This window comes from Rana temporaria, chromosome 3 (assembly GCF_905171775.1).
Source record: "Rana temporaria chromosome 3, aRanTem1.1, whole genome shotgun sequence".
NCBI classification, from domain to species: domain Eukaryota; kingdom Metazoa; phylum Chordata; class Amphibia; order Anura; family Ranidae; genus Rana; species Rana temporaria.
Window position 1 is genome coordinate 148,517,296 of NC_053491.1, and position 22,676 is coordinate 148,539,971.

The following is a 22,676-nucleotide window of genomic DNA, read 5'->3' on the forward strand; positions in this document are numbered from 1 at the left end:
ACACTAATACAGTGATCAGTGCTAAATGATATGCACTGTACCTGTACTAATGACACTGGCAGGGAAGGGGTTAACATGAGGGGCGATCAAAAGGTTAAGTGTGCTCCTAGGGAGTGCTTTCTAACTGTGGGGGGAATGCTGTGATTGGAGGAAGACAGAGATCCGTATTCTGCTTATCAGAAACGCAAGATCTTCATCTTCCTCCCTCACAGAAAGGCGGTCTGCCTTGTTTACATAGGCAGACCGCAGTTCTGCCACTCCTGTGAACGATCGATGGTCCAATGATTGAGTCCAATTATAGCAGGAGTAGGTCGCCCCAGATCCACTGCGCAAAATCATACATTGATTTCGCGCGGAAGGGCTACCCCGCTGCAGTATATCTGCATGGGGCGGTCCTTAAGTGGTTAAAAAGCTGTCCTAGAGCTCCAGTCAGTGACCTTGCTTAGATTGAGAGGCCTATTTTTGGTTCTGCTCGGCTCCTGCGCCTCTGTACCTCAGGCAAAATGAGGTACTGCAGGCCTATTTAGCTTGAATTCTGCTTGTCTTGCGAGTCAACACTCGCAAACCGAGTCAGAATAAAAAAAAAAAGTTGCTCTCAAACCAAGTTACTCTTAAACCAAGGTTCCACTGTATTTATGTGCAAGGAAGCAGAATAGTGATCCTAATACTAAGATGTTTCACATTATTCCAAATTGCTGAAGATTGCAATTTACATAAATTTAAAGAAACTCTCCTGATAAATTGGCAGTAAAAATGCTCACCAACCTTAATTTGTACAGTGAATGCACAGTACGGCATGTTTACATCAGAATCGCCAAGGAATGCGGTCAACGTTCCTTTGGGATTCCTGTGCATTCTCTAAAGTGGGCTTTGGCAGCAAATGAATGGGCTGCAAATCGCACAGGATCTCACAAAGAGAAGTGTATGTTCTTCTTTTGAAATACGGTACGTTCTTTACCAAATCGCATACTGCTGCAGTATGGTGGCCGCAAAGACACCGTATGTGTGATCTACATTTTGGGTGCCGTTACCCATGTATTGCCACCCATTTAAATACTGTACAGGAAATGCGCACAGGGGCACGCCTTTCCTAAACCATGTTCTGGTAAGAACCAGCCCTAAATATTTTGTTGCAAATTTAGCATAAACTATGTTTATTGTTTATTCTAATTATTTTAATCACAGAACTTCAGTTGCCCTTCAAATCATTCTCCTCTTTGAATCACCAGCTAGCAGAGAACTCGTAAATATGCAAATATATTACAGTGACATTAGAGGAAAGCAGCAATGTTTCACATTGTCTAAATAAATCGTTCATAGAATATGCAAGGCAGAATACGATTAAGAGCATATCAGTTCGTCGCATAGCCAAGCTGAAAAAAAATGTTTGACAAACTTGTAGCTTGAGAGTGAGATAACGTTTAAAATATATTTATTTTTTCATTACAGATTCAGATAGATCTTCCTAGAATGAGTCCTGAGACATTAATTCTTCAACCGGTAGTTACAGAGGTAAGTGTGTATCTTTGAGTTAAGAGGTCTGGCAACCTATACTGTTCCACTTCATACATTTATAACTGACACCTGCCATGGACATGTTCATCGGGCGTAAATATCACCCAGGAACCGCCACAGGTGGAAGTATCATTTTCCCCTCTCCTGACAACACTAGACCAATTATTAATGCTTTCGAAACATGTTGAAACAAATTCAGATAGGACTAGTGTGATTTACTATCATATTTATCCGTTTATTAGAGAGCTTTTTTAGTTTAATTGACATGTGTTTTGTAGATATGTCTCTTTTTTTATCATTTTGGAATAAAAAAGTTTTTATAATCAATTACTGGTGTCCTAAGCAGTACCGTTAAAATCAATACAAGCCTCTACAAAAATCCTAAATATAGGACTTCTGGACGTAGGTACTTATAACAATCTTTATAGTAAATAGCACAATCTTCCAATAATAACATGGTGTGGGCAGATTTCTGCCAGTCCTACAGAGGCCCCTCCAGCCTGTGCCTTAGAATAAGAGGGAAGTGAAGCCACCATCAGTTTACATGTATTATTCCACCCCCATTGCTTAGCTGGAATAATACTGAGGAGGGAGGGCGTGTGTGCTATCATTTACCACTGTGTATACTCCCACATGTGTGACTCTATAGTCACATGGGCTGCTCAGATGTGATAGGTAGGAAATGTATAGCATAGAAACTCAATGAAAACCGAGCATGTGCAGAGTTGTCAACACTGCTCTGCAAAATCCCCAACTGCATTGGGTACATGGACAAAAGGTGGAGATGGAACAGCAGGATTAACCAGCTTTTTTGGAGAATACAGATAACAAAATCTTATGGCAACTGAATGAGTATGAACAACATATAATACAGCATCTCTTGATGGTTGTTTATGATGTTATTTTAGTGACACTACGAGTAAAAGTATGTGACACTTTGGGAACATAGCAACACCTTGTGGCTGGAGATTTGTACTACAGTCCATGTGTTTGCATATTCCAATAGGGTGTGGCAGGCAGCCTGGTAGGATGGAAGCTGCTGCTTGATTTTTGAGAACCAAGAGTATGATTTTTGGGGGAATGAAAGAGTATGCATTTTTATTAAAAATGTAAGTAATTATATCAAAGTGACATATACTGACATCTCTATGGTGTTTAACCACTTGCCTACTGGGCACTTTAACCTCCTTCCTGTCCAGGCACTAATGTGCGCTGATAGGCTGCACTGAATGGCACTGATGAGGAGGCACCAATATGCCGCACTGATGGGCACTAATCGGTAGCACTGATTGGTATCATTGATGGGCATTGCTGTGGCTGTACTTTAATCAGGGCACTGATGATCATTGCTCTGATTACCTGTACTGGTCTCCCCTGCGAGAAGATGCCACTGCTCTCCTCGCCACACACTCTGTCAGTGTGAGCCAGGGAGGGCCAATAAAAGGCACTTCCTTGTTTACACATGGCCGGCTGTGATTGGGCACATCTGATCACATGGGTAAAGATCTGCGTCATCGGCTCTTTATTGAGATAGTGGTCGCACCTAGGAACATGGCGCTGCCCCAATCACTGTGCTGCACACCCGAACGTCATATGACGTCATCCCAGAATGAGAGTGCATCCTACCTGCCATAATTTTACTCTACGGCAATTAACCACTTCCCTATTAGGCAGGTTTACCTCCTTCCTGCCCAGGCCGATTTTAGTGGTGTCACACTTTGCATGTACACATATGGCATTTTTATTTATTTTTTCCACACAAATAAAACCTTCTTTTGGTGTTTAATCACTACTGGGTTTTGTATTTTTTTGCTAAATTAACAAACTATTAATTAGTTTGTTTGGTCTATTTTTGTTTATTTTTTTTTGCAAACAGGTGATTTTCTCCTAAACTGGTGTGCACTGATGAGGAGGCATTTATAGGTTGCACTGATAGGGGGTACTGATAGGTGGCACTGCTAAGGCACTATTGATCGGAATTGATAGGATGCACTGGTATGTGACACTGATGAGGAGGCACTGATTGGCAGCAATGATGGGCACTGATTGGCAGCACTGGTGGGATTGCACTAATAATCAGGACACTGATAATCAGTGTAAATGTTCGTTTCAAACAAGAAAGTTAACAGCTCTCCTCTCCTCAAGCTGTCAGCCTTAGAAAAGGAATGGCAATAAGTGGCTTGCATTTTCATCTTGATCAGCTGTGATTGGACACAACTCATCACGTACTAAAGGGCCACTGTTATTGGCCCTTTACCCCGATCTGTGATCAGATGTGTCCTAAGCCGTCATTCGGCTATAGCGTGGTCAGCAAGTGGTTAAAATGGGATTTCAGTCGAATTCTAACTAGGCCTACGCCTAATCCCACCCCTGTGCTAAGCCTATTCTATTTACCCTGTAACCTGTAAAGGAAAGAAGTCTATACTTGCCAATTCTGAAGATGCTGCGGTCCAGTCACATGATCGTCTCTCAGTGGCGTCAGTGTAGAGGAGGGACAGCTGACAACGGATGCCCCATAGTAAACCTATGGATGCCATCATCACTTAGACTCTGCATCTGTTGGCGATCTCTCCTCTACACTGAAGCCGACTGCTGGAGAGATCATGTGACCGGACCAGATTGCCCTCAGCATAGGTAAGTATATACTTCTTTTCTTTACGTGCTAGATAGAATAGACTTGGAGTGGGAGTAGGCTTAGTCTTTGACTATACCTCCACTTATATGAGCAAAACAGTTTTTGTAGAGGCTAGCATGATGCATACTGTAAATATGAATTTATATAGCTTTTCAAATGAGTGAGGACTTCCCTTTAAGATATAATATAGCAGTTTTATGTATTTCTGTCAGTTTACCAGTTACCAAGTTAACTTCTTCAGTTCCAGTTTGACCATCAAACAAGAAAAGTGAAAAATTGTAATCCTCCTCGGGTGTTAATAGATGCATGAGGGAAGTAATTATCAGAATTTGCACTTCACACAAGAGAGCTCTCATTCAAAATATTTATCATTGCAAAGGAATATAAATATTATCTTTTCGGCTGATGATTGACAGATACATCAGCTTTTGTCATGGTTGATCAAAACCCTAACCAATCTCTTTATTGAAATGTGCATGTATTTTATTATCCAGCGCTTCATTCCTTGGGAAACAATGGGCTTCTCTTTTACCTAATAATCTGGGTCTTGGACTTTTTTGTGAGTTGCATTTTTCACTTGTCAATTTTAGTTTGTGGCACAGACAACGTAAGGATACAATTTTACTGAAAGGTTTTAAACTGTATCTAACCATAGAATGTGAAGCCATCTAGAATAATGTGCTTTTCAGGTATTATCTGCTGTAATATAAGAATATGACCAATGGATCAGCAGAGTCTCTGCCATGTTTAAATAAAACAATCTATGATCTCAGGTAGTATCTCTTGCTTGTACATACAAGTCAAATTATTAACAAGTATTAGTACTTTGGTACCATGCGATCTGGTGCCCACAAATGCACTGCATTTGTGATCTGTGTCTGGGGTGTCATTAACAATGTATTGGCAAAAGCCATGGAACGTGCCTTTCCTACACCACGCTCCAGTGTAAACCCGACCAAAAACCCTATAAGCAGTGGTAATGAATAATACAGTGGTGGGTGAAGGTGTTGTAAATGTAGTTGGGAACGTGATCCTGATCACTAGTGTGGGCATTCTTTCACAGAGACTGTAGTCTTCATTTCTCTCTCAATCCGCTCAGTGACACAGGAATTCAGAGACTGTTCGGTTATACTGATGCCTACCAGAGGGTTTGGACACTGGCAAAAAAAAAGAAAAGGGGGGGGGCATCCTGGTACAATCCTTTTTATTCCCAGCACCTGATTTGTTTGCTAGCTTTCTAGAAGGATGAGTGCTATAAAAATGCACAAACTGTGAAAATGACAATTGCAGTTTTATAGTTAACCACTAGGGGACATTGTAGGGGTTAAGTGTGACCTCATATGTGTTTCTAACTGTAGGGGGCGGGGCTGGATGTGTGACGTCAGTGATCGTCTTTCTCAATATCAGGGAACAGACGATCACTGACATTGCCATAATGAAGAACGGGGAAGGTGTGTTTACACTCACCTCTCCCCGTTCTTCAGCTCCTGTGACGGATCGCGGGACACCGGCGGCGATCGGATCCCGCGGTCCCGGAGCTTCATACCGGGTCGCGAGCGCACCACCCACGACCCCACGGCTGGGCTCTTAAAGAGGACGTACAGGTACGTGCTTGTGCCCAGCCGTGCCATTCTGCCAACGTATATATGCGTGAAGGGGTCCTTAAGTGGTTAAGCTCTGTCAGATTGGATGGAGAGCATCCGTGAACAGCAATTTTCAAGTCTTGCCTCAGATTCGTAATTGGATTTAGGTCTGGACTTTGACCGGGCCATTCTAACACATGAATATGCTTTAAACTAAACCAGCTCTGGCTTTATGTTTAGGGACTCCACACCAGTCTCAAGTCTTTTGTAGACTCCAACAGGTTTTCTTCTAAGATTGCCCTGTATTTTGCTCCATCCATCTTCCCATCAACTCTGACCAGCTTCCCTGTCTAAAAAAAACATGATGCTGCCAACACCATATTTCACGGTAGGAATGGTGTGTTCAGGGTGATGTGCAAAGTTAGTTTTCTGCCACACATAGCGTTTTGCTTTTAGGCCAAAAAGTTCAATTTTGCTCTGATCTGACAAGAGCACCTTCTTCTTCTACATGTTTTCTGTGTCCCCCACATGGCTTCTCACATAATGCAAACATAACTTCTTATGGCTTGCTTCTTTGCACTCTTTCATAAAGTGACCGACTAATATTTGTCCTGTGGAAAGATTCTCCCACCTGAGCCGTGGATCTCTGCAGCTCACACCGAGTTACCATGGGCCTCTTGGCTGCTTCTCTGATTAATCTTGTCCTTACCTGGCCATGTCTTGGTAGGTTTGCACTTGTGCCATACTCTTTACATTTTCAGATGATGGATTGAGCAGTGCTCTGTGAGATGTTCAAAGCTTGGGATATTTTTTTATAACCTAACCCTGCTTTAAACTTCTCCATCTTTATCCCTGACCTGTCTGGTGTGTTCCTTGGCCTTCATGAGGGTGTATGTTCACTAAGGTTATCTAGCAAACCTCTGAGGGCTTAACAGAACAGCTGTATTTATACTTAGATTAAATTACACACAGGTGGACTCTGTTTACTAATTAGGTGTCTTCTGAAGAAAATTGGTTTCACTAGATTTTAGTTGGGGGTAACACAGTAAAGGGGGCTGAATACAAATGCACGCCACACTCTTCGGATATTTATTTGTAAAATAAATTGAAAATAATTGATCATTTCCCTTTCACATCACAATTATATGCCACTTTGTTTTGTTCATTAAAAATCCCAATACAATATATTTAGGTTTTTAATTGTAACATGACAAAATGTGGAAAAGTTCAAGGGGGTATGAATACTTTTTCAAAGCACTATATATTGAACTAGCCCAAAATCCTTCTGTAGGTGGCAGTATAACTTGACTGCCTCTAATTTCCTTTGTTCGTCAATGAACTCCAATAGCTATTTTGGCTATATGTCTCCTGTAGGTAACAGAAGTGCAGTTCGTTCTGCACTCCTGTGACCCGTGGGAATCACGGCTCTCTGGTAAAGTGTAGGAGAGAACTGAGCAATCTATTCCTCCTACAGAGCCATCAGTGGACAAACCTTTATACTCACCTAGATGGATGCTGGTGAGTCTAGGTGAGTATAAGGCCCCGTACACACGACCGAGTTTCTCGGCAGAATTCAGCCAGAAACTCGGTTCAGAGCTGAATTCTGCCGAGAAACCCGGCCGTGTGTACATTTTCGGCCGAGGAAGCCGACGAGGACCTCGGCGAGGAAATAGAGAACATGTTCTCTATTTCCTCGTTGTTCAATGGCAAAAGTCGGCCCGCCGAGTTCCTCGGCGGCTTCCACACTGAACTCGACGAGGAACTCGATGTGTTTGGCACGTCGAGTTCCTCGGTCGTGTGTACACGGGGCCTCAGTGTTTGTTTTTTTGTAAGTTCCTAGTTTTTAAGTACCAACATTATTGGTTTGTAGCTACCTTTTCTAGAGATCTGGTACCTTGCTCATGGTTTGAGAAGTGCCTGTAGCCTAATCCACTAGGATTGAAATGTTTGGTTGTCAATTATAATACTATATCTGCTGTTCAAAATAAGCTAGTTGCTTCAGTTTAATTTACTTTTGTGGAAAACATAGTTCTAGAAACTGAACTGGCCTAAAAGCAAAGATACAGGTAACAGTGGTTTGAATTAGAGGTAGATCGATATGGGTTTTTCTCTGGCCGATGCTGATATTTAGAAATCGGCGAGTGGCACAGATTGGCAGGTGGCACTAATTGGCACTGGCAGGTTGCATTGGATGGAACTAATTGGCACTGGAAGATGGCACTAGCAGATGGCACTGATTGGCAGGTGGCACTGGCAGGCACTAACATGTGACACTGGCAAGTGGTACTGGTTGGCACTGATTGTCAGGTGGCACTAATTGACACTGGCAGGTGGCACTGGATGGTACTGGCAGGTGGCACTAACAGGTGACACTGGCAAGTGGCACTGATTGGCACTGGCAGGTGGCACTAATTGGCACTGGCAGGTGGCACTGGATGGCAATAGTTAGCATTGGCAGGTGGCACTGGATGGCACGTGGCACTGGTTGACACTAGCAGGTGGCACTGATTGGCAGGTGGCACTAATTGGCACTGGCAGTTGGCACTAATTGTCACTGGATGGCAATAGTTAGCACTGGCATGTGACACTAATTGGCACTGGATGGCAATAGCTAGCACTGGCAGATGGCACTGGTTTGCATTGTCAGGTAGCACTGGTTTGCATTGTCAGGTGGCACTGGATGGCATTGTCAAATGGAACGGGATGGCGTTGTCAGGTGGCACTGGCAGATGGCACTGGTTGGTACTGATTGGCAGGTGGCGCTGGATGGCAATAGTTAGCACTGGCAGATGGCACTCGGCGGCACTGGCAGATGGCACTGGTTGGCGCTGGCAGGTGGCACTATTTTGACACTGGCAGGTGGCACTGAATGGCAAGTTGGCACTGGCAGGTGGCACTGGATGGCACTAGTTGGCACTGACAGGTGGCACTGGATGGCATTGGTAGGGCACACTGGATGACACTGGTTGGCATTGGCAGATGGCACTGGTTGGCATTGGCAGGTGGCACTGGATGGCACTAGTTGGCACTGGCAGGTGGCACTGGATGGCACTGGCAGGTGGCAGTAGTTAGCACTGGCAGGTTGCACTAGTTGGCACTGGCAGGTGGCACTGGATGGCACTGGCAGGTGGCAGTAGTTAGCACTGGCAGGTTGCACTAGTTGGCACTGGATGGCATTGGTAGGTGGCACTGGTTGGCATTAGCAGATGGCACTGACAGGTTTCACAGCCGATTAATGTAGCTGTGTGAAACTGCTCTCTGCAGCACCATGTGAAACTGTATGGAGAGAAAGAGGAGCTCAGATTCAGCGTGATGTCAGAGGTGGGTGGGACCTGGGGGGCGGGCCCCAGCAGCTGTCCAGCCAATGATCGGGCCATTAAAGAAGGGGTGGGGCCACATACATGTACACATACATGTAACTGTTGGATAGCTGGGTCCCGCCCACCCCGAGTCCCGCCCACCCCAACATCAGACCTCGCTAATGACGGCTCCCTTCTCTCTCTCCTGAATGTTTCACACACGCAGCGCTCTTCTGCAGACAGTGTGTTCCTCCTCCCTTCTCCACACTCTGCTGACACAGATGCAGATGTGTTAAATATCGGCCACATTTGGATAATCGGACAATGTTGATTTCTCCAAAATGGCCAAATATCCGCCGATATATCGGTCGACCTCTAGTTTGAATGACTCTTGACATTCAGTAAAGACAGTATGGGAGTCACAAGCCTACCGATCTCACACTTAGGTATCCACTTGTCATTTCATCAGCAGCTAAGAAATGATTCTGCTGTCGCTGTGATTTTTCACTGATTTCTTTTCAGCATTTCCCTTTCCAATTAAAACTTTGTAAAATACTTTTAATATGCCATTTTAAGGATCAATCATGTATAGTACAGGATGTCTGATTTGTTCTATTCAATGTTCCATAAGCTGAAACCTTGTGACCATTCAAATGTAATTACCTCTACGTTGCGTCATGTTCTGCGATTCTTGTAGAATTCATGTACCACAGACTGCTTTAATGGGATAGCTCATTCTTATTACATTTACCTAACCTTTTTCTAGACATGCCAATTTGTCTTTGCTTCCATCTGCCCTCTTCCTTTTCTCATCACTCAGTAGTGTGACACTTTTTATGTAACATAAGCTTTAGGAATTGAAATGGAATGTATCCTTCTGTTCTGTGTTCAACTCCAGTGCTTTGTCCAACTCAGCGGAGTTTGCTGACTATTGGGATGACCTTTGGGTTGCCCCGAGTGTAAAAGAGGTATTTTATGTTGCAGCTCCTTTTGTAACATGACATCTATCGCTTTTTATATCAAACACACGTGGAATGAATGCATTTGAAACATCTCATTTCTCTTTTATGTTTCATGTCCTCTGAACTCCAAACCTGTTACACCTCCATCTAGTCCTGGCTTCCTTATATCATAGTCTGCTTTTCTCTCCTGTTCTAGTCTTTTATTGTTCGCTCAGTGTTGGGTAACATGTAGTTGGCAGGCTGATATTAAAAATAGTGACTGGTGCTAAACTCCTGTTTTTTTTTGGCACAGGAGGAGACAGTTATTTATCACATTCCTAATTTTATAATTACTTGCTGGCTATCATATGCATATATATTTTATCTATTTATTAACGATAATGTTACAAAATGGTTCTTAAAGCGGTTGTAAACCCGCATCAAAAAACATTTTTTTCTCCTGCAAGGCAAAAGTCATAATGAGCTAATATGCACCGCATATTAGCTCATTATGAAATACTTGCCTCGGAACGAGGTGTGTAGAACTTATCTGGTCCACGCCGAGCGAGATATCATCTCGACTCGGCGTGTCTTCCGGGTATCGCCGCTCCAGCGCTGTGATTGGCTGGAGCGGCGATGACGTCACTCCCGCGCATGCGCGTGGGAGATTTAAATTCGTCAAGGTCCGGCGGATGCCGGTCCTTTCGCCGTAGATCCCCCTCCTGCGCATGCGCCGCTGCAATCAGCGGCGCATTGCGAGGGGGAATATCTCCTAAACCGTGCAGGTTTAGGAGATATTCTCCTTACCTACAGGTAAGCCTTATTATAGGCTTACCTGTAGGTAAAAGTCAAAAAAGTGGGTTTACAACCACTTTAATACAAATAATGTATTAAAATAATTATAAAATAGATTAATTTGTTACAATCAAACCAGCTAAAGAGTTTGTAAATCCAATCACTAAAATGTAGTACACGTTGTTCTTTTTTGAAAAGTAAAGGTGAACCCCAGAATTGCTTGTTTAGTTTAGGAATGCAGGTTTAAAGTGTATTAGTTACCCTATCATTTGGTCCAGCAGGCTCCAGTGCTGTCCTCAAACTCTGGACTGTGGATAGTCCTTTGGTGTCATCTCATCACACACGGTGCAGGGCTATTAAAACAGTAGTAAATATGGTAAAAAATTAAATAAAACTTCTGCAAGGCAATGTTATAATATGCTAGCCTGCATTGCATACTAGCACATTATGTGAAACTTGTCTTAAAACGAAGCCCTCCAGCGGCACACTGTCGCTTACAGGGCTGCCGTCTTCACTAGGGAAAAGAGACCGCCACTCCAGATGAGTGTACTTTGGTGGTGTGTCTGAACTCAGAGAGATCCAATGGGTGCAGGCAATGCACAAAGCATAAATGGAAGCAAAAAGGTATGGACAGCCGCACTCCGATAAGTGTAAAAAACAATAAAAGCCTTTAATCCAGTAAAAAAACACTGCACAAACAGAGAAACAGCAAACGGTGATATAATATAGCTGACGCGTTTCACATTGTTATACAATGCTTAGTCATAGCTATGACTAGGCATTGTATAACAATGTGAAACGCGTCAGAGATATTATCCCACCGTTTGCTGTTTCTCTGTTTGTGCAGTGTTTTTTTTCACTGGATTAAAGGCTTTTATTGTTTTTTACACTTATCGGAGTGCGGCTGTTCATACCTTTTTGCTTCCATTTATGCTTCCGTCTTCACCCTGTCTTCCTTCCGGGTTCGCAGACTTCAGTCCTTTCAATAAACAAGCCACGATGACGGCACTTCCACGCAGATGTGGGAGTTGCTGTTTACAGCACAGGGCTCTGAAGCAACTGCACAGGTATGCCATTCCTTCAGAGTGCGTGAGCAGGTGAAGTCACCCTTGGCTTCACAAGTAAGTATCTCCTAAATAGTGCACAGGAGATATTTACTGTACCTATAGGTAAGCCTTATTATAGGCTTACCTATAGGTAAAAATCAACCAACGGAGTTTACTCCCACTTTAACCTTTTGTTTTCTGTGAGGAGCTGATCATGTGACCAAAGCTGCTTGGAAAGCATGCTCCCAGGGGCCAGTTGCATGGATTGAGGATGCTTTCCAGAGCTAAGAATAAGATAAGTAAGACACCTTATCCCTGCACCCCTGCTATAGGAGCATTTAACCACTTCAGTGTGAGGAGGGTACACGTCCGAGGTAGATTTTGTCTTGTTTCCAGAGACACAGCTGCAGAAACTCAGTTGGCAGTTGGGTTATTGCAGTTTCTTCATCTGGGACATGCTGAACCTACTCAGTCCACATCCATTCTGTGAGTACCCTGCAGGGGGCAGATCTAAATTTTAGCAATGCCAGCTTATAGGCACTTGGGAGCGGGAACACATGGGACAAACAGCGGGGATTCTGCTGCAAGCCCTGAGGAAAATGTCCTCGCAGGTTGATATCTGTTATCTGGAGCAAGGCCTTACATTGCCACCACTCCACCCCTCTCATTGGGCTCCCCCGTAGACACTGGCTTCAAGTATTGCGTTTCAGCCTTTTTTCTTGCACACACAGATTTCTGCACATTCTCAGAATCTCTTGATGGTATTTTGTACTTTAATTGATAATATATATTTAAAGTCTCTGCAATTTTCCGAGAAACATTATGTTGACCCAACTTTTTTGAAGGTGTTGCTGCAAACCGTTCCAAAATGGCCTTATTTTTTCTCTTAAAATGGTTAATTTTCTCAGTCTAAACATCTGATATGTTTTCTATTTTATATTATGAAAAGGATATGGATTTTTGAGATTTACAAATCTCCTGTGGCATCACCACACTTCCCACACACATATCTGTAGTCTGTGGGAACATTTTGTGTTCTGCGGGGAGTGTGGTACTACCTCTTTCTAGTACACATAGACAATTTATGAGCAGAAAATTGTTTTTTATATGTTCATTTGAAAATAGGATTTCGAGGTCCTTTTCCAATTTAGAGAGGTAAGGCAAGTCAAGAAGTTATTAACATTTCGATTCCCTAAGGTGTTAGCTGAAATGAAAATGATTCTATGTGAGTACGTTTCGTAGAGATAGTTGGGTACATAATGAAGAATAAAAGATTGGCAGCTGCTGTTTATGGGTTTAAACTGCTGATATTAACTGCTTGCCGACCAGCCGCCACAGTTATACGGCGGCAGGTCGGCTCTGCTGGGCGAGAGCACGTTGATCTACGTCACCTCTCCCAGCAGCCAATAGGGGCACGCACAACCCCCCTGCTCGCTCCTGACTCACGAGCGCGTACCCGGCGGTCGCGATCACCACTGGGCACCCGCGATCGCTGGTTACAGAGCGAGAACCGGGAGCTGTGTGTGTGTGTGTGTGTGTGTGTAAACACACAGCTCCCGGTCCCGTCAGGGGAGAAATGCCTGACCGTCTGTTCATACAATGTATGAACAGCGATCAGTCATTTCCCCTAGTGAGTCCACCCCTCCCTACAGTTAGAACACACCCAGCGAACATACTTAACCCCTTCCCCGCCCCCCCTAGTGTTAACCCCTTCCCTGCCAGTGGCATTTGTATAGTAATCAATGCATTTTTATAGCACTGATCGCTATAAAAATGCCAATGGTCCCAAAAATGAGTCAAAAGTGTCCGCCATAATGTCGCAGTACCGAAAACAGATTGCTGCCATTACTAGTAAAAAAAAAATATTAATAAAAATGCCATAAAACTACCCCCTATTTTTTAAGCGCTATAACTTTTACGCAAACCAATCAATAAACGCTTATTTTTTTTTTTTTTACGAAAAATATGTTGAAGAATACATATCGGCCTAAACTGGAGAATTTTTTTTTTTTTATATATTTTTGGGGGGATGTTTATTATAGCAACAAGTAAAAATTTTTTTTCTAAATTGTCGCTCTATTTTTGTTTATATCGCAAAAAATAAAAAACCGCAGATGTGATCAAATACCACCAAAAGAAAGCTCTATTTGTAGGAAAAAAAGGACGCCAATTTTGTTTGGGAGCCACGTCGCATGACCGCGCAATTGTCCGTTAAAGTGACGCAGTGCCGAATCGCAAAAAGTGCTCTGGTCTTTCACCAGCAATATGGTGCTTAAGTGGTTAAGGTTCACTCTTACCTTTCAAAGAAGTGGCTCCAGATTTAGGATGAACATTTTGGGGAATAATGGGCATCCCTGGTGCATACCATTTGACAGTGGAGAAGTGAGTTGACAGTTCTCCATTGATTTTCACTTGAGCTGAAGGTTGGAAGTAAATTGCATTTATCCATTCTCTTTCTCAGACCCATATGGCACAGTGTCTTATCTTAAATGAATAAACAAATGGTGATAAGTGCTAAGAGAATCCCTGTGTGGATCTCATACATGTAAAAAATGGACAAATGTGAAAATGACACAAAAACACTATTATAATAAATCGTGAAGTGACATAGTCACTGAAAAGTGTCTATATAACAAACTCAAAATATGATGGAAGAACAAAAAAGTCCTAAAAATGGAGATGTCCTCCTGAGGGATGTGTAATACTGGAAGGATAAAATCGACTTCTTCCCTAGAGTGGGTAACCTGATGAGAAGTGTGATATACAACTAAATCCGTACCCGGTCTCCCAGAACTCTCACCTTGGTACCACAGTGCAGTGCGTGTAGTATGAGTGCAAAAGGGATCACGTGAGACTGATGCAGACCGGAAGCAGCCGGAGGAGATGTAAGATGGTGCTGTAAACGCTGCGTCTTGTTTACATTTCTTGCTGTTTTTGGCACTTTTAAATGTAAGAGTCCACACGCTACACAAAGATTTACGGTTTTTAGACAGTATTTCACTATTGGAGGCATTTTTTTCTCCTTTCCTCCCTACCTCGCATGTTATTTCGAGCATCACAATAGGAATTCCTGGGACCAGAGAGACCAATATAGTCGAGCTGCCGACTTGCATAACATTGGAGAGGTGTTGGAGAAAAGAGATACGCCATCCGTCGAGGCTCTTTGCACTCATACTATACGCACTGCATTGTGGTACCAAGGTGAGAGTTCTGGGAGACCGGGTACGGATTTAGTTATATATCACACTTCTCATCAGGTTACCCACTCTAGGGAAGAAGTCGATTTTATCCTTCCAGTATTACACATCCCTCAGGAGGACATCTCCATTTTTAGGACTTTTTTGTTCTTCCATCATATTTTGAGTTTGTTATATAGACACTTTTCAGTGACTCTGTCACTTCACGATTTATCATAATAGTGTTTTTGTGTCATTTTCACATTTGTCCATTTTGTACATGTATGAGATCCACACAGGGATTCTCTTAGCGCTTATCACCATTTGTTTTATTCATTTATATTGTTGTGTTTAGTGAACACTATTAGATACTGCTGCTTTGATACATATTTACATTCACTTCTATTTTATTCTATATTTTTTCTTTACTCACTAGTAGCGCAAAAGTTTTCATATATATTAGTCTTATCTTAAATGCTCGATATACTGAATCAAAAGCCTTTTTTGGCATCAGTGGACTGTAACACAGTGATTTTACTGGCTTCCCTAGAGGGAACAAAGCTCACCTGGTCTGAATGATGTGTGGAATATACTTCATCACCTGAATGTCAAGTCTTTTTGTGAACAATTTACGAACTGTGTTCAATAGAGAAACAGGTCTGTAATTTGGGTAGAACAGATGGTCCTTGTCCTATTTAGGATAAACTATAATGTGCTCACTAAGGGAATTCAGTGGCAATGATAAGCCAGTGTCAACAGCATTATAGGCTTTTTCAAAATAGGGGAACCAGATCTGTGTGTGCATTTTATATGGTAAGTTAAACAGGTCATGGGGCCTTTTCAGAGCTAATAATTCTTGATGTCTGCAATGTCTGATGTCTGATAATCGGAAGAACTTGTGTTATTCGTAATTTACAAGTTCAGGGATATAAGATCATTTTGTTATCATGTTTGTTGAATGTGCGTTTTAATTTTGCGAGTATTGCTTTTGCCTTGTGTAGGCAGAGGGATCACAGGCATTCCCTAAGGTTTGTGAAATCTGCCAATACTGAACTAGCTAACTTTTTTTTTTTTTTGTTTTGTTTTTAATGAGCTGGGTCTGGGTCTATCTTATGTATATCCTACCAAAGTTTTTCAATTTGTGCCTTTTTGGCTTTTTAAATTCTCCTTCCTATTATTAAAATTCCTCTAATATACCTTTTCTGTGATTCTCAGAGGCTCGTGGGATCACAGTCCGAGGTGTCATTGATACTAAAGAAGGTCTGGAGTTCCTTCTTTATTTCCACATGGGCAAGGGGATCTTGTAGAATCGGGTCATTTAATCGTCAATGCCAAAATATGTCCACGGTATAGGACAGGTTGATCTCCAAGGAGATTGGGCATGACCGGACAAGGCAATGGAGTCTATGGAAGTATCATAAATCCTTTGTAGCGTGGTTTGTGTTAAGAAAAATAGAAATCTATACTTTAAGACACATGGGGATGGGATTGGCATGTATTGTCTTTCTGTTTAGGGTGGAGGATATGCCAAACATCCAAAAAAGACAGGTATAAGGTCAGCAAAGGAAATGTGTGATGCAGTTTGAGGCTTCCAAAGCTACCCCTTATTATAATCACGCTATTGAAGAAGGTCCTATAGCTTCTCTATAACCAATTCTTGGAAGGTGACTTGATTTAAGTTAGGCAGTTACAGGTTCGCTTGAGTACAGGTTTGGCTAGTTGTACCTCTGATAAATATAATTCTGTCCTCTGGATGATACCAGGTATCCTGACAATGCCATGGGTTGAGTTATGAATCAGTATGCTCACCCTTTGGATTTGAAGTCAGGTGAACCTCCATAGTAAACATTTTTACAGTATCATTTTTACCCATTTTTAGATGTTTTTCTTGAATGAAGCAGACACATAATTCCAAATGTTTGACATCTGCCAAGACGGTAGATAACTTTTCTGGTGTATTCAATATTTAAGGAACCTGACAAAGAGGAGAGGAAGATGTGTGGGGATGGGGTAAGAAGGTACATGTTAAGGTAGTGTTAAGGGGATAGGATAATAGGGAGCCTGGTAGAGTAATGAACAATTAAACAAAAAAATCCAATCAGTCAGTCAAAGATAGACTTGGTGGAAGGGTGGTGAGAAAAAGTATGTCAGGAGATAGTGTAGTGTAAAGGGATATTGCTAATGGGTAAAACAGTTGATTTAAATAGAGGGAAGGGAAACATAAAACAAAGAAGAAAAATGCAAAAAAGTTATGAACCCTATATGGCTTCAACAACATTCAAGGAGAATCTTCCTACAGTAGTGTAGCAGAAGACATACAGGAATAATGTAATATTTAACTGGACAATTTAAAATGGTAGTGCTGGTATTTGCAATAACATAAAATGAACCAGTGAAATGTGCAGCCCTTGGCCTCAAACTCAGGATCACACTCGCAACTTCCAATCAAAGCAGCTATTTTTTTTACAGTGCTTGTAGTGGCAGACTAGGGTACTGTAAGGGAAGGGAATGCCATAAGTCAAGATAACAGATGTTGTAAATGTATGCCAGGTTTGGTCCCTTGGGAGAATATAGGCTTGTAATGCTGCTATCCCGTGGAAATGTAGGCTGCAGTGAGTAACAGTTTGTCCCTTCTAAACAGCTTAGGTATATTGTGTGATGGTCCCGAGCAAGGGACGTCCTAAATGTCTGATCAGACCATACTGAGGAATAACATCATCGATAACAATAACAATTTGGTGTGAACAAGCATCATCAAAACAACACCTAATAATGCTCAGGAAACGCTACCCTCTTTTTCATAATATCAGTTACTTGGGGAGAGAACAAAAATCTGAATAACAACTCATTTTTCTGTTTCATGTATAATTAATCTTTTGCAATAAAACTTTTATGAAACATCATAGCCATTCTGTGTCGAATTACATAACAGATTTCCTTTGTGAAGTAGGTATGAGCTTGAGATCTATTTTCACAGAAAATATATGATGTATTGCAGTGCACAGCATATACATGATATTCACCTGGGCAGAAATTACTTGATATGTCCTGAACTAATAGCAGATTACCTTGGAGGTGGAAAGTCATCTGGTTTGAATCTCCAATAAGATATTCCTCGTGTACATTCTCTAAACAGGCTTTGAGGAAATGTGTCTATAAAGTCTTGAAGGGCTTAAATGCATAAAAAAATCATGATAAAGGGAATGTTGTCTGGTTGATGCCTGGGGTGCCAGGGCATGAACAACATATTAATGCAGCATTTGATTCTGGAAATCTCACTGGATTGTTTCTTGGGAGAATGATATAAAATCATCCCAATGGATGTGAGAACAGACAGAAGGGAGAGGCAATGGATTTATTCACTATGGTTGGGCTGCAATGGCATCTAAAAGGTTAATAAGGATATGCTCAAAGCAGCAGAAGGAAAGTTATCAGAGGCTAGAATTGTCAGCCGGTCCATCACATATTTCAATCCATAATTCAAAATTAGGGGACATAGGAGAAAGAACAGCTGTGATAGTAGCGATTTACAGTGTTCTCCAAGGAAGCTCATTGTTCATTAGATAATTAAAACTGCTGAATATTAGTACCACATCCCTATCCGAATAGTACTCTATCCAAATGTCTAAAGAATTTCAAACTGGAACTTTTGAGGCACAACATGTTTCAGTTAAAACATTGTACATCTTTTATAAATAACCACTTTGTAAGCAAATATATGTATATATAGACGTATCTATAACAATATTGGTCATAGGTTAACACAGTAGTAGGTCATTTCCCTTGCATAGTTGTATTGCTGAACGTGTTTCTTGGATATAGTCTACTTCTTCAGGAGCCAGATGATCTCTGTATTTTTCTAAACAAAATAGCCCAAACTACAAACATATCAAAAGTAACTAGTGATCTCATTTGTAACCCCATACATATTCTAACCAAAAAGAGTAGTGTCTCCCAAAGCGCACAAAAGGCAAAGGACGACACAGGATGAAAATCCATGCAGGAAACGTACCAACAGGCCCTACCCACCATAACCCCAGCTCCCCAAGTACCCCCCGTCAAGAAGCCGCTAAGTATTTATACATATCTGCATATACATATGTGCTACGAGCCATTAGGTTTATGAATAATAAAGTTGTTTTCCAATGTAATTCCATTTTTAATATATTTCATCCAGTGTGCCCGGACCATATATCTAGAACCATATTACCATATCATTATCCATAATAAGAGCTGATCCCCCCCCCCCCCCCCCCCTAGGCAACAAGAATATATGTAAAGATTATTTAATAGTTTTTATAGATTACCTTAACCATATGGCCCTCTCTAATGCCCTGTACACGCGATCGGTTCATCCGATGAAAATGGTCTGATGGATTTTTTCATCAGATATCCGATGAAGCGGACTTTCATCAGTCTTGCCTACACACCATCAGTTAAAAAAAAACGTTTGTGTCAGAACGCGGTGACGTAAAACACAACGACGTGCTGAGAAAAATGAAGTTCAATGCTTCCAAGCATGTGTCGACTTGATTCTGAGCATGCGTGGATTTTTAACCGATGGACGTACCCACAGACGATAGTTTTTTTTCTATCGTTTTTTTTTTTAACCATCAGATAATTTTAAAACAAGTTCCTAGTTTTTTCACCGATGGATAAAAAAACGATGGGGCCCACACACAATGGGTTCGTCTGATGAAAACGGTCCATCAGATCGTTTTCATCAGACGAACCGATCATGTGTACGCGGCATTGGAATAAAAAAAAAGCAGTGTGATATACAAGTTCCAAACAAAACGGGCAATTCTGACCCATAAGGGAATATAGTAGCTTGCTTATCACATATAATAATGATCTTTCCATTCAAGATACATGATTTGGAAGCATAAAGGCACAAGGTATCTAACATAAGAACCATGCATAACACGCCTCCCCCTTTCTAATGCCCTAGAAGTCCACCAGTGTTATAAATAAATAAATAAATATATATATATATATATATATATATATATATATATATATATATATATATATATATATTATATTGAATCAGGGTAAACAAATATCTGTGCTAACTAAAAATATTAAATATATTCAAAGTCACCAGCACTCTGTCAGTCTGTCAGTCAATCAGTCTGTTGATTCATCAAACACAAATATGAAGTCCAAAATGCAGCGCTTCAGTGAAAAAAAATAAGCAAATATGTGTATATGATAGTCCATGTGAAATGAATGTAGGATAAAGATGATGTAGACAAAAAATGAAAAAAGGTGCGCTTATCTATAGCAATAAAAAACAGCTGCAAACTCAAAATGTTTATACAAACAAAAAATGCTATGAAAAGAAGGAATGGAGTTGCGCAAAAAAAACGTGACTTATCAAAAAAACGTGACTTATCAAAAAATAGTGAACACTATAAAGTCCCAAGAAAAGAAGAAGAAAAATCTTCTTTAATCAAATATAAACTCTGTGAAAGTTCTGTGCATAATCAAATATTCATTTGGAATCACAACGTGTGGAAATATCTTTTCAAAGATGATGTAGAACCTCCACCAAACTTCAGTGCGAAAAAGAAAATCACACCACACCCTTGTGCAATCAATCTGCAAGTCTATACGCCGCAAAATACCAGCTTTAACTATACGCCGAAAAAGAGAATGCGACGGCCGCGCGTATGTTCGTAGATCGTCGGAAATAGCTAATTTGCATACCCGACGCGGAAAACAACGTGAACGCCACCCAGCGGACGCCGAAGTATTGCATCTTAGATCCAAAAGGCGTACGAGGACGTATACCTGTCGGATCTAACCCAGATGCCGTTGTATCTTGGTTTGAGGATTCAAACCAAAGATACAACGCGGGTAATTTGAAAGTACGCCGGCGTATCAGTAGATACGCCGGCGTACTCTGTCTGTGGATCTGCCCCACAATGTTTATTGTAGTCTACTTACAGGTAAAAAGAACATCATGACATAAAAATCTTCGGCTCTCAGCGTGCTTGCATCGGCCAGCCTGACATGTTTCATCCTAAGTGGATATCATCACGCCTAATTTTTACCCTAATTTTTAGAAAAAATCTGTATTTATTGGCGTATACCGCACACTTTTTTCCCCTTAAAAAAGGGGAAAATTGTGGGTGCGCCATATACGCTAATACCCGCTTCCCGCGCTGTTTTTGAACCTTGCCACCGACATATACTGAGCGCAGTACACTCGGGTACATTCGGCTCCCCTCGCCCTGTGCCGCCTTCTATGCGAGAGGAGACGAGCGTGGCCGAGTGTACTTTGTTTTTGCTGAAATGACTGTTTACAGGGTATAGAGACATAGGCCCGGATTCACAAAGCACTTACGCCGACGTATCTCGAGATACGCCGCTTAAGTGTAACTATGCGCCGTTGCATCTGTGATACGCCTAAAAATAGGCTTCCTACGACCAACGTAACTTGCCTACGCCATTGTATCGTGGGTGCATATTTATGCTGGGCGCATTTGCCGCTCCCATTGATTCTCTATGCACATATGTAAATGAGGGAGATACGCCGATTCACGAACGTACTTGCGCCCGGCGCAAAATAGACACGGTCTGCTTAAGTCGTACGTCCGGCGTAAAGTTATTCCCCATATATGAGGCGCAACTCATGCTAAGGTATGGACCAGGGAACACAGTCGTCGTATTTTACGTTGTTTACGTAGTACGTGAATAGGGCTGGGCATAGGTTACGTTCACGTTGTAGGCAGTGATCCGTCGTATCTTAGGGAGTAGTTCCAACGTGATTCTGATCATGCGCAAAGGGATGCAGCCACAGGACGGTGCATGCATCGTTCATTTTAAGTACTTCTATGGTGCTTGCGCCATCATTTGCATGGGGTCTCGCCTCATTAGCATGGCTCACGCCCACTTCCACCTACGCTGGCTTACGCCGAGGAAACCCAGCGTATCTTTAAGAGCGAGTGGAAGCAAGTGCTTTGTGAATCCTGTGCTTGCCTCTGTGCGTTGTGTCGGCGTAGCGTATATTAGATGCGCTACGCCAGCATAAATATGCGCCGATGTATGTGAATCCGATCCATAATAGTTAACTGATTCCTTTTAAAAATGATTAAAAAATAGATATCAATCATATAATGTATCTGTAGTTTCAGTTTCGTTTTTCATGCTTCTGTGAAGTACAGAGACACAGAGCCAATAGAGGGCAGTGATGGTTTGTAAAACGAAAGTGATTTGTTCTGAGGGGGTTTAAGACGCACAGTAATCACACCTCTTTGATTAGTGCCACAGAGAGAAAGCTCCCATGACTTTTTTCATCAGGAAACAGACTATTCAGAACAGAGAAGGATTACAGCAACATCATAGCAAAAACTAACAATGATGACATGAAAACAGGACTGCAGTAAGGTAAAGGAAGCTATTTAGCTAAAAAAAAAATCCTTTAGTGACCCTTTAAGGTCTGGAGATTGGCTAGGCCACTCCAGGGCCTTAATGTGCTTCATCTTGAGCCACTTTTTTGTTGCCTTGGCCTTGTGTTTTGGGTCATTGTCATGCTGTAATACCTATCCACGACCCATTTTCAATGCCCTGACTGAGAGAAGGAGGTTCTTACCCAAGATTTGATGGTGCATGGCCCGCCCATCGTTCCTTTGATGTGGTGAAATTGTCTGGTCCCCTTAGCAGCAAAACACCTCCAAA

General features: G+C 41.9%; 1 protein-coding gene across 1 annotated transcript in view; it reads left to right on the top strand.

Moving 5' to 3' along the window:
- TBC1D22A (TBC1 domain family member 22A) overlaps positions 1-22,676 on the top strand; it is a 735,477-nt gene that overhangs the window by 197,517 nt on the left and 515,284 nt on the right. Inside the window, exon 7 of the mRNA XM_040343645.1 lies at positions 1,450-1,512. Within this exon, the coding sequence (XP_040199579.1) occupies positions 1,450-1,512 (63 nt within the window). The remainder of the gene's footprint in view (positions 1-1,449; positions 1,513-22,676) is intronic.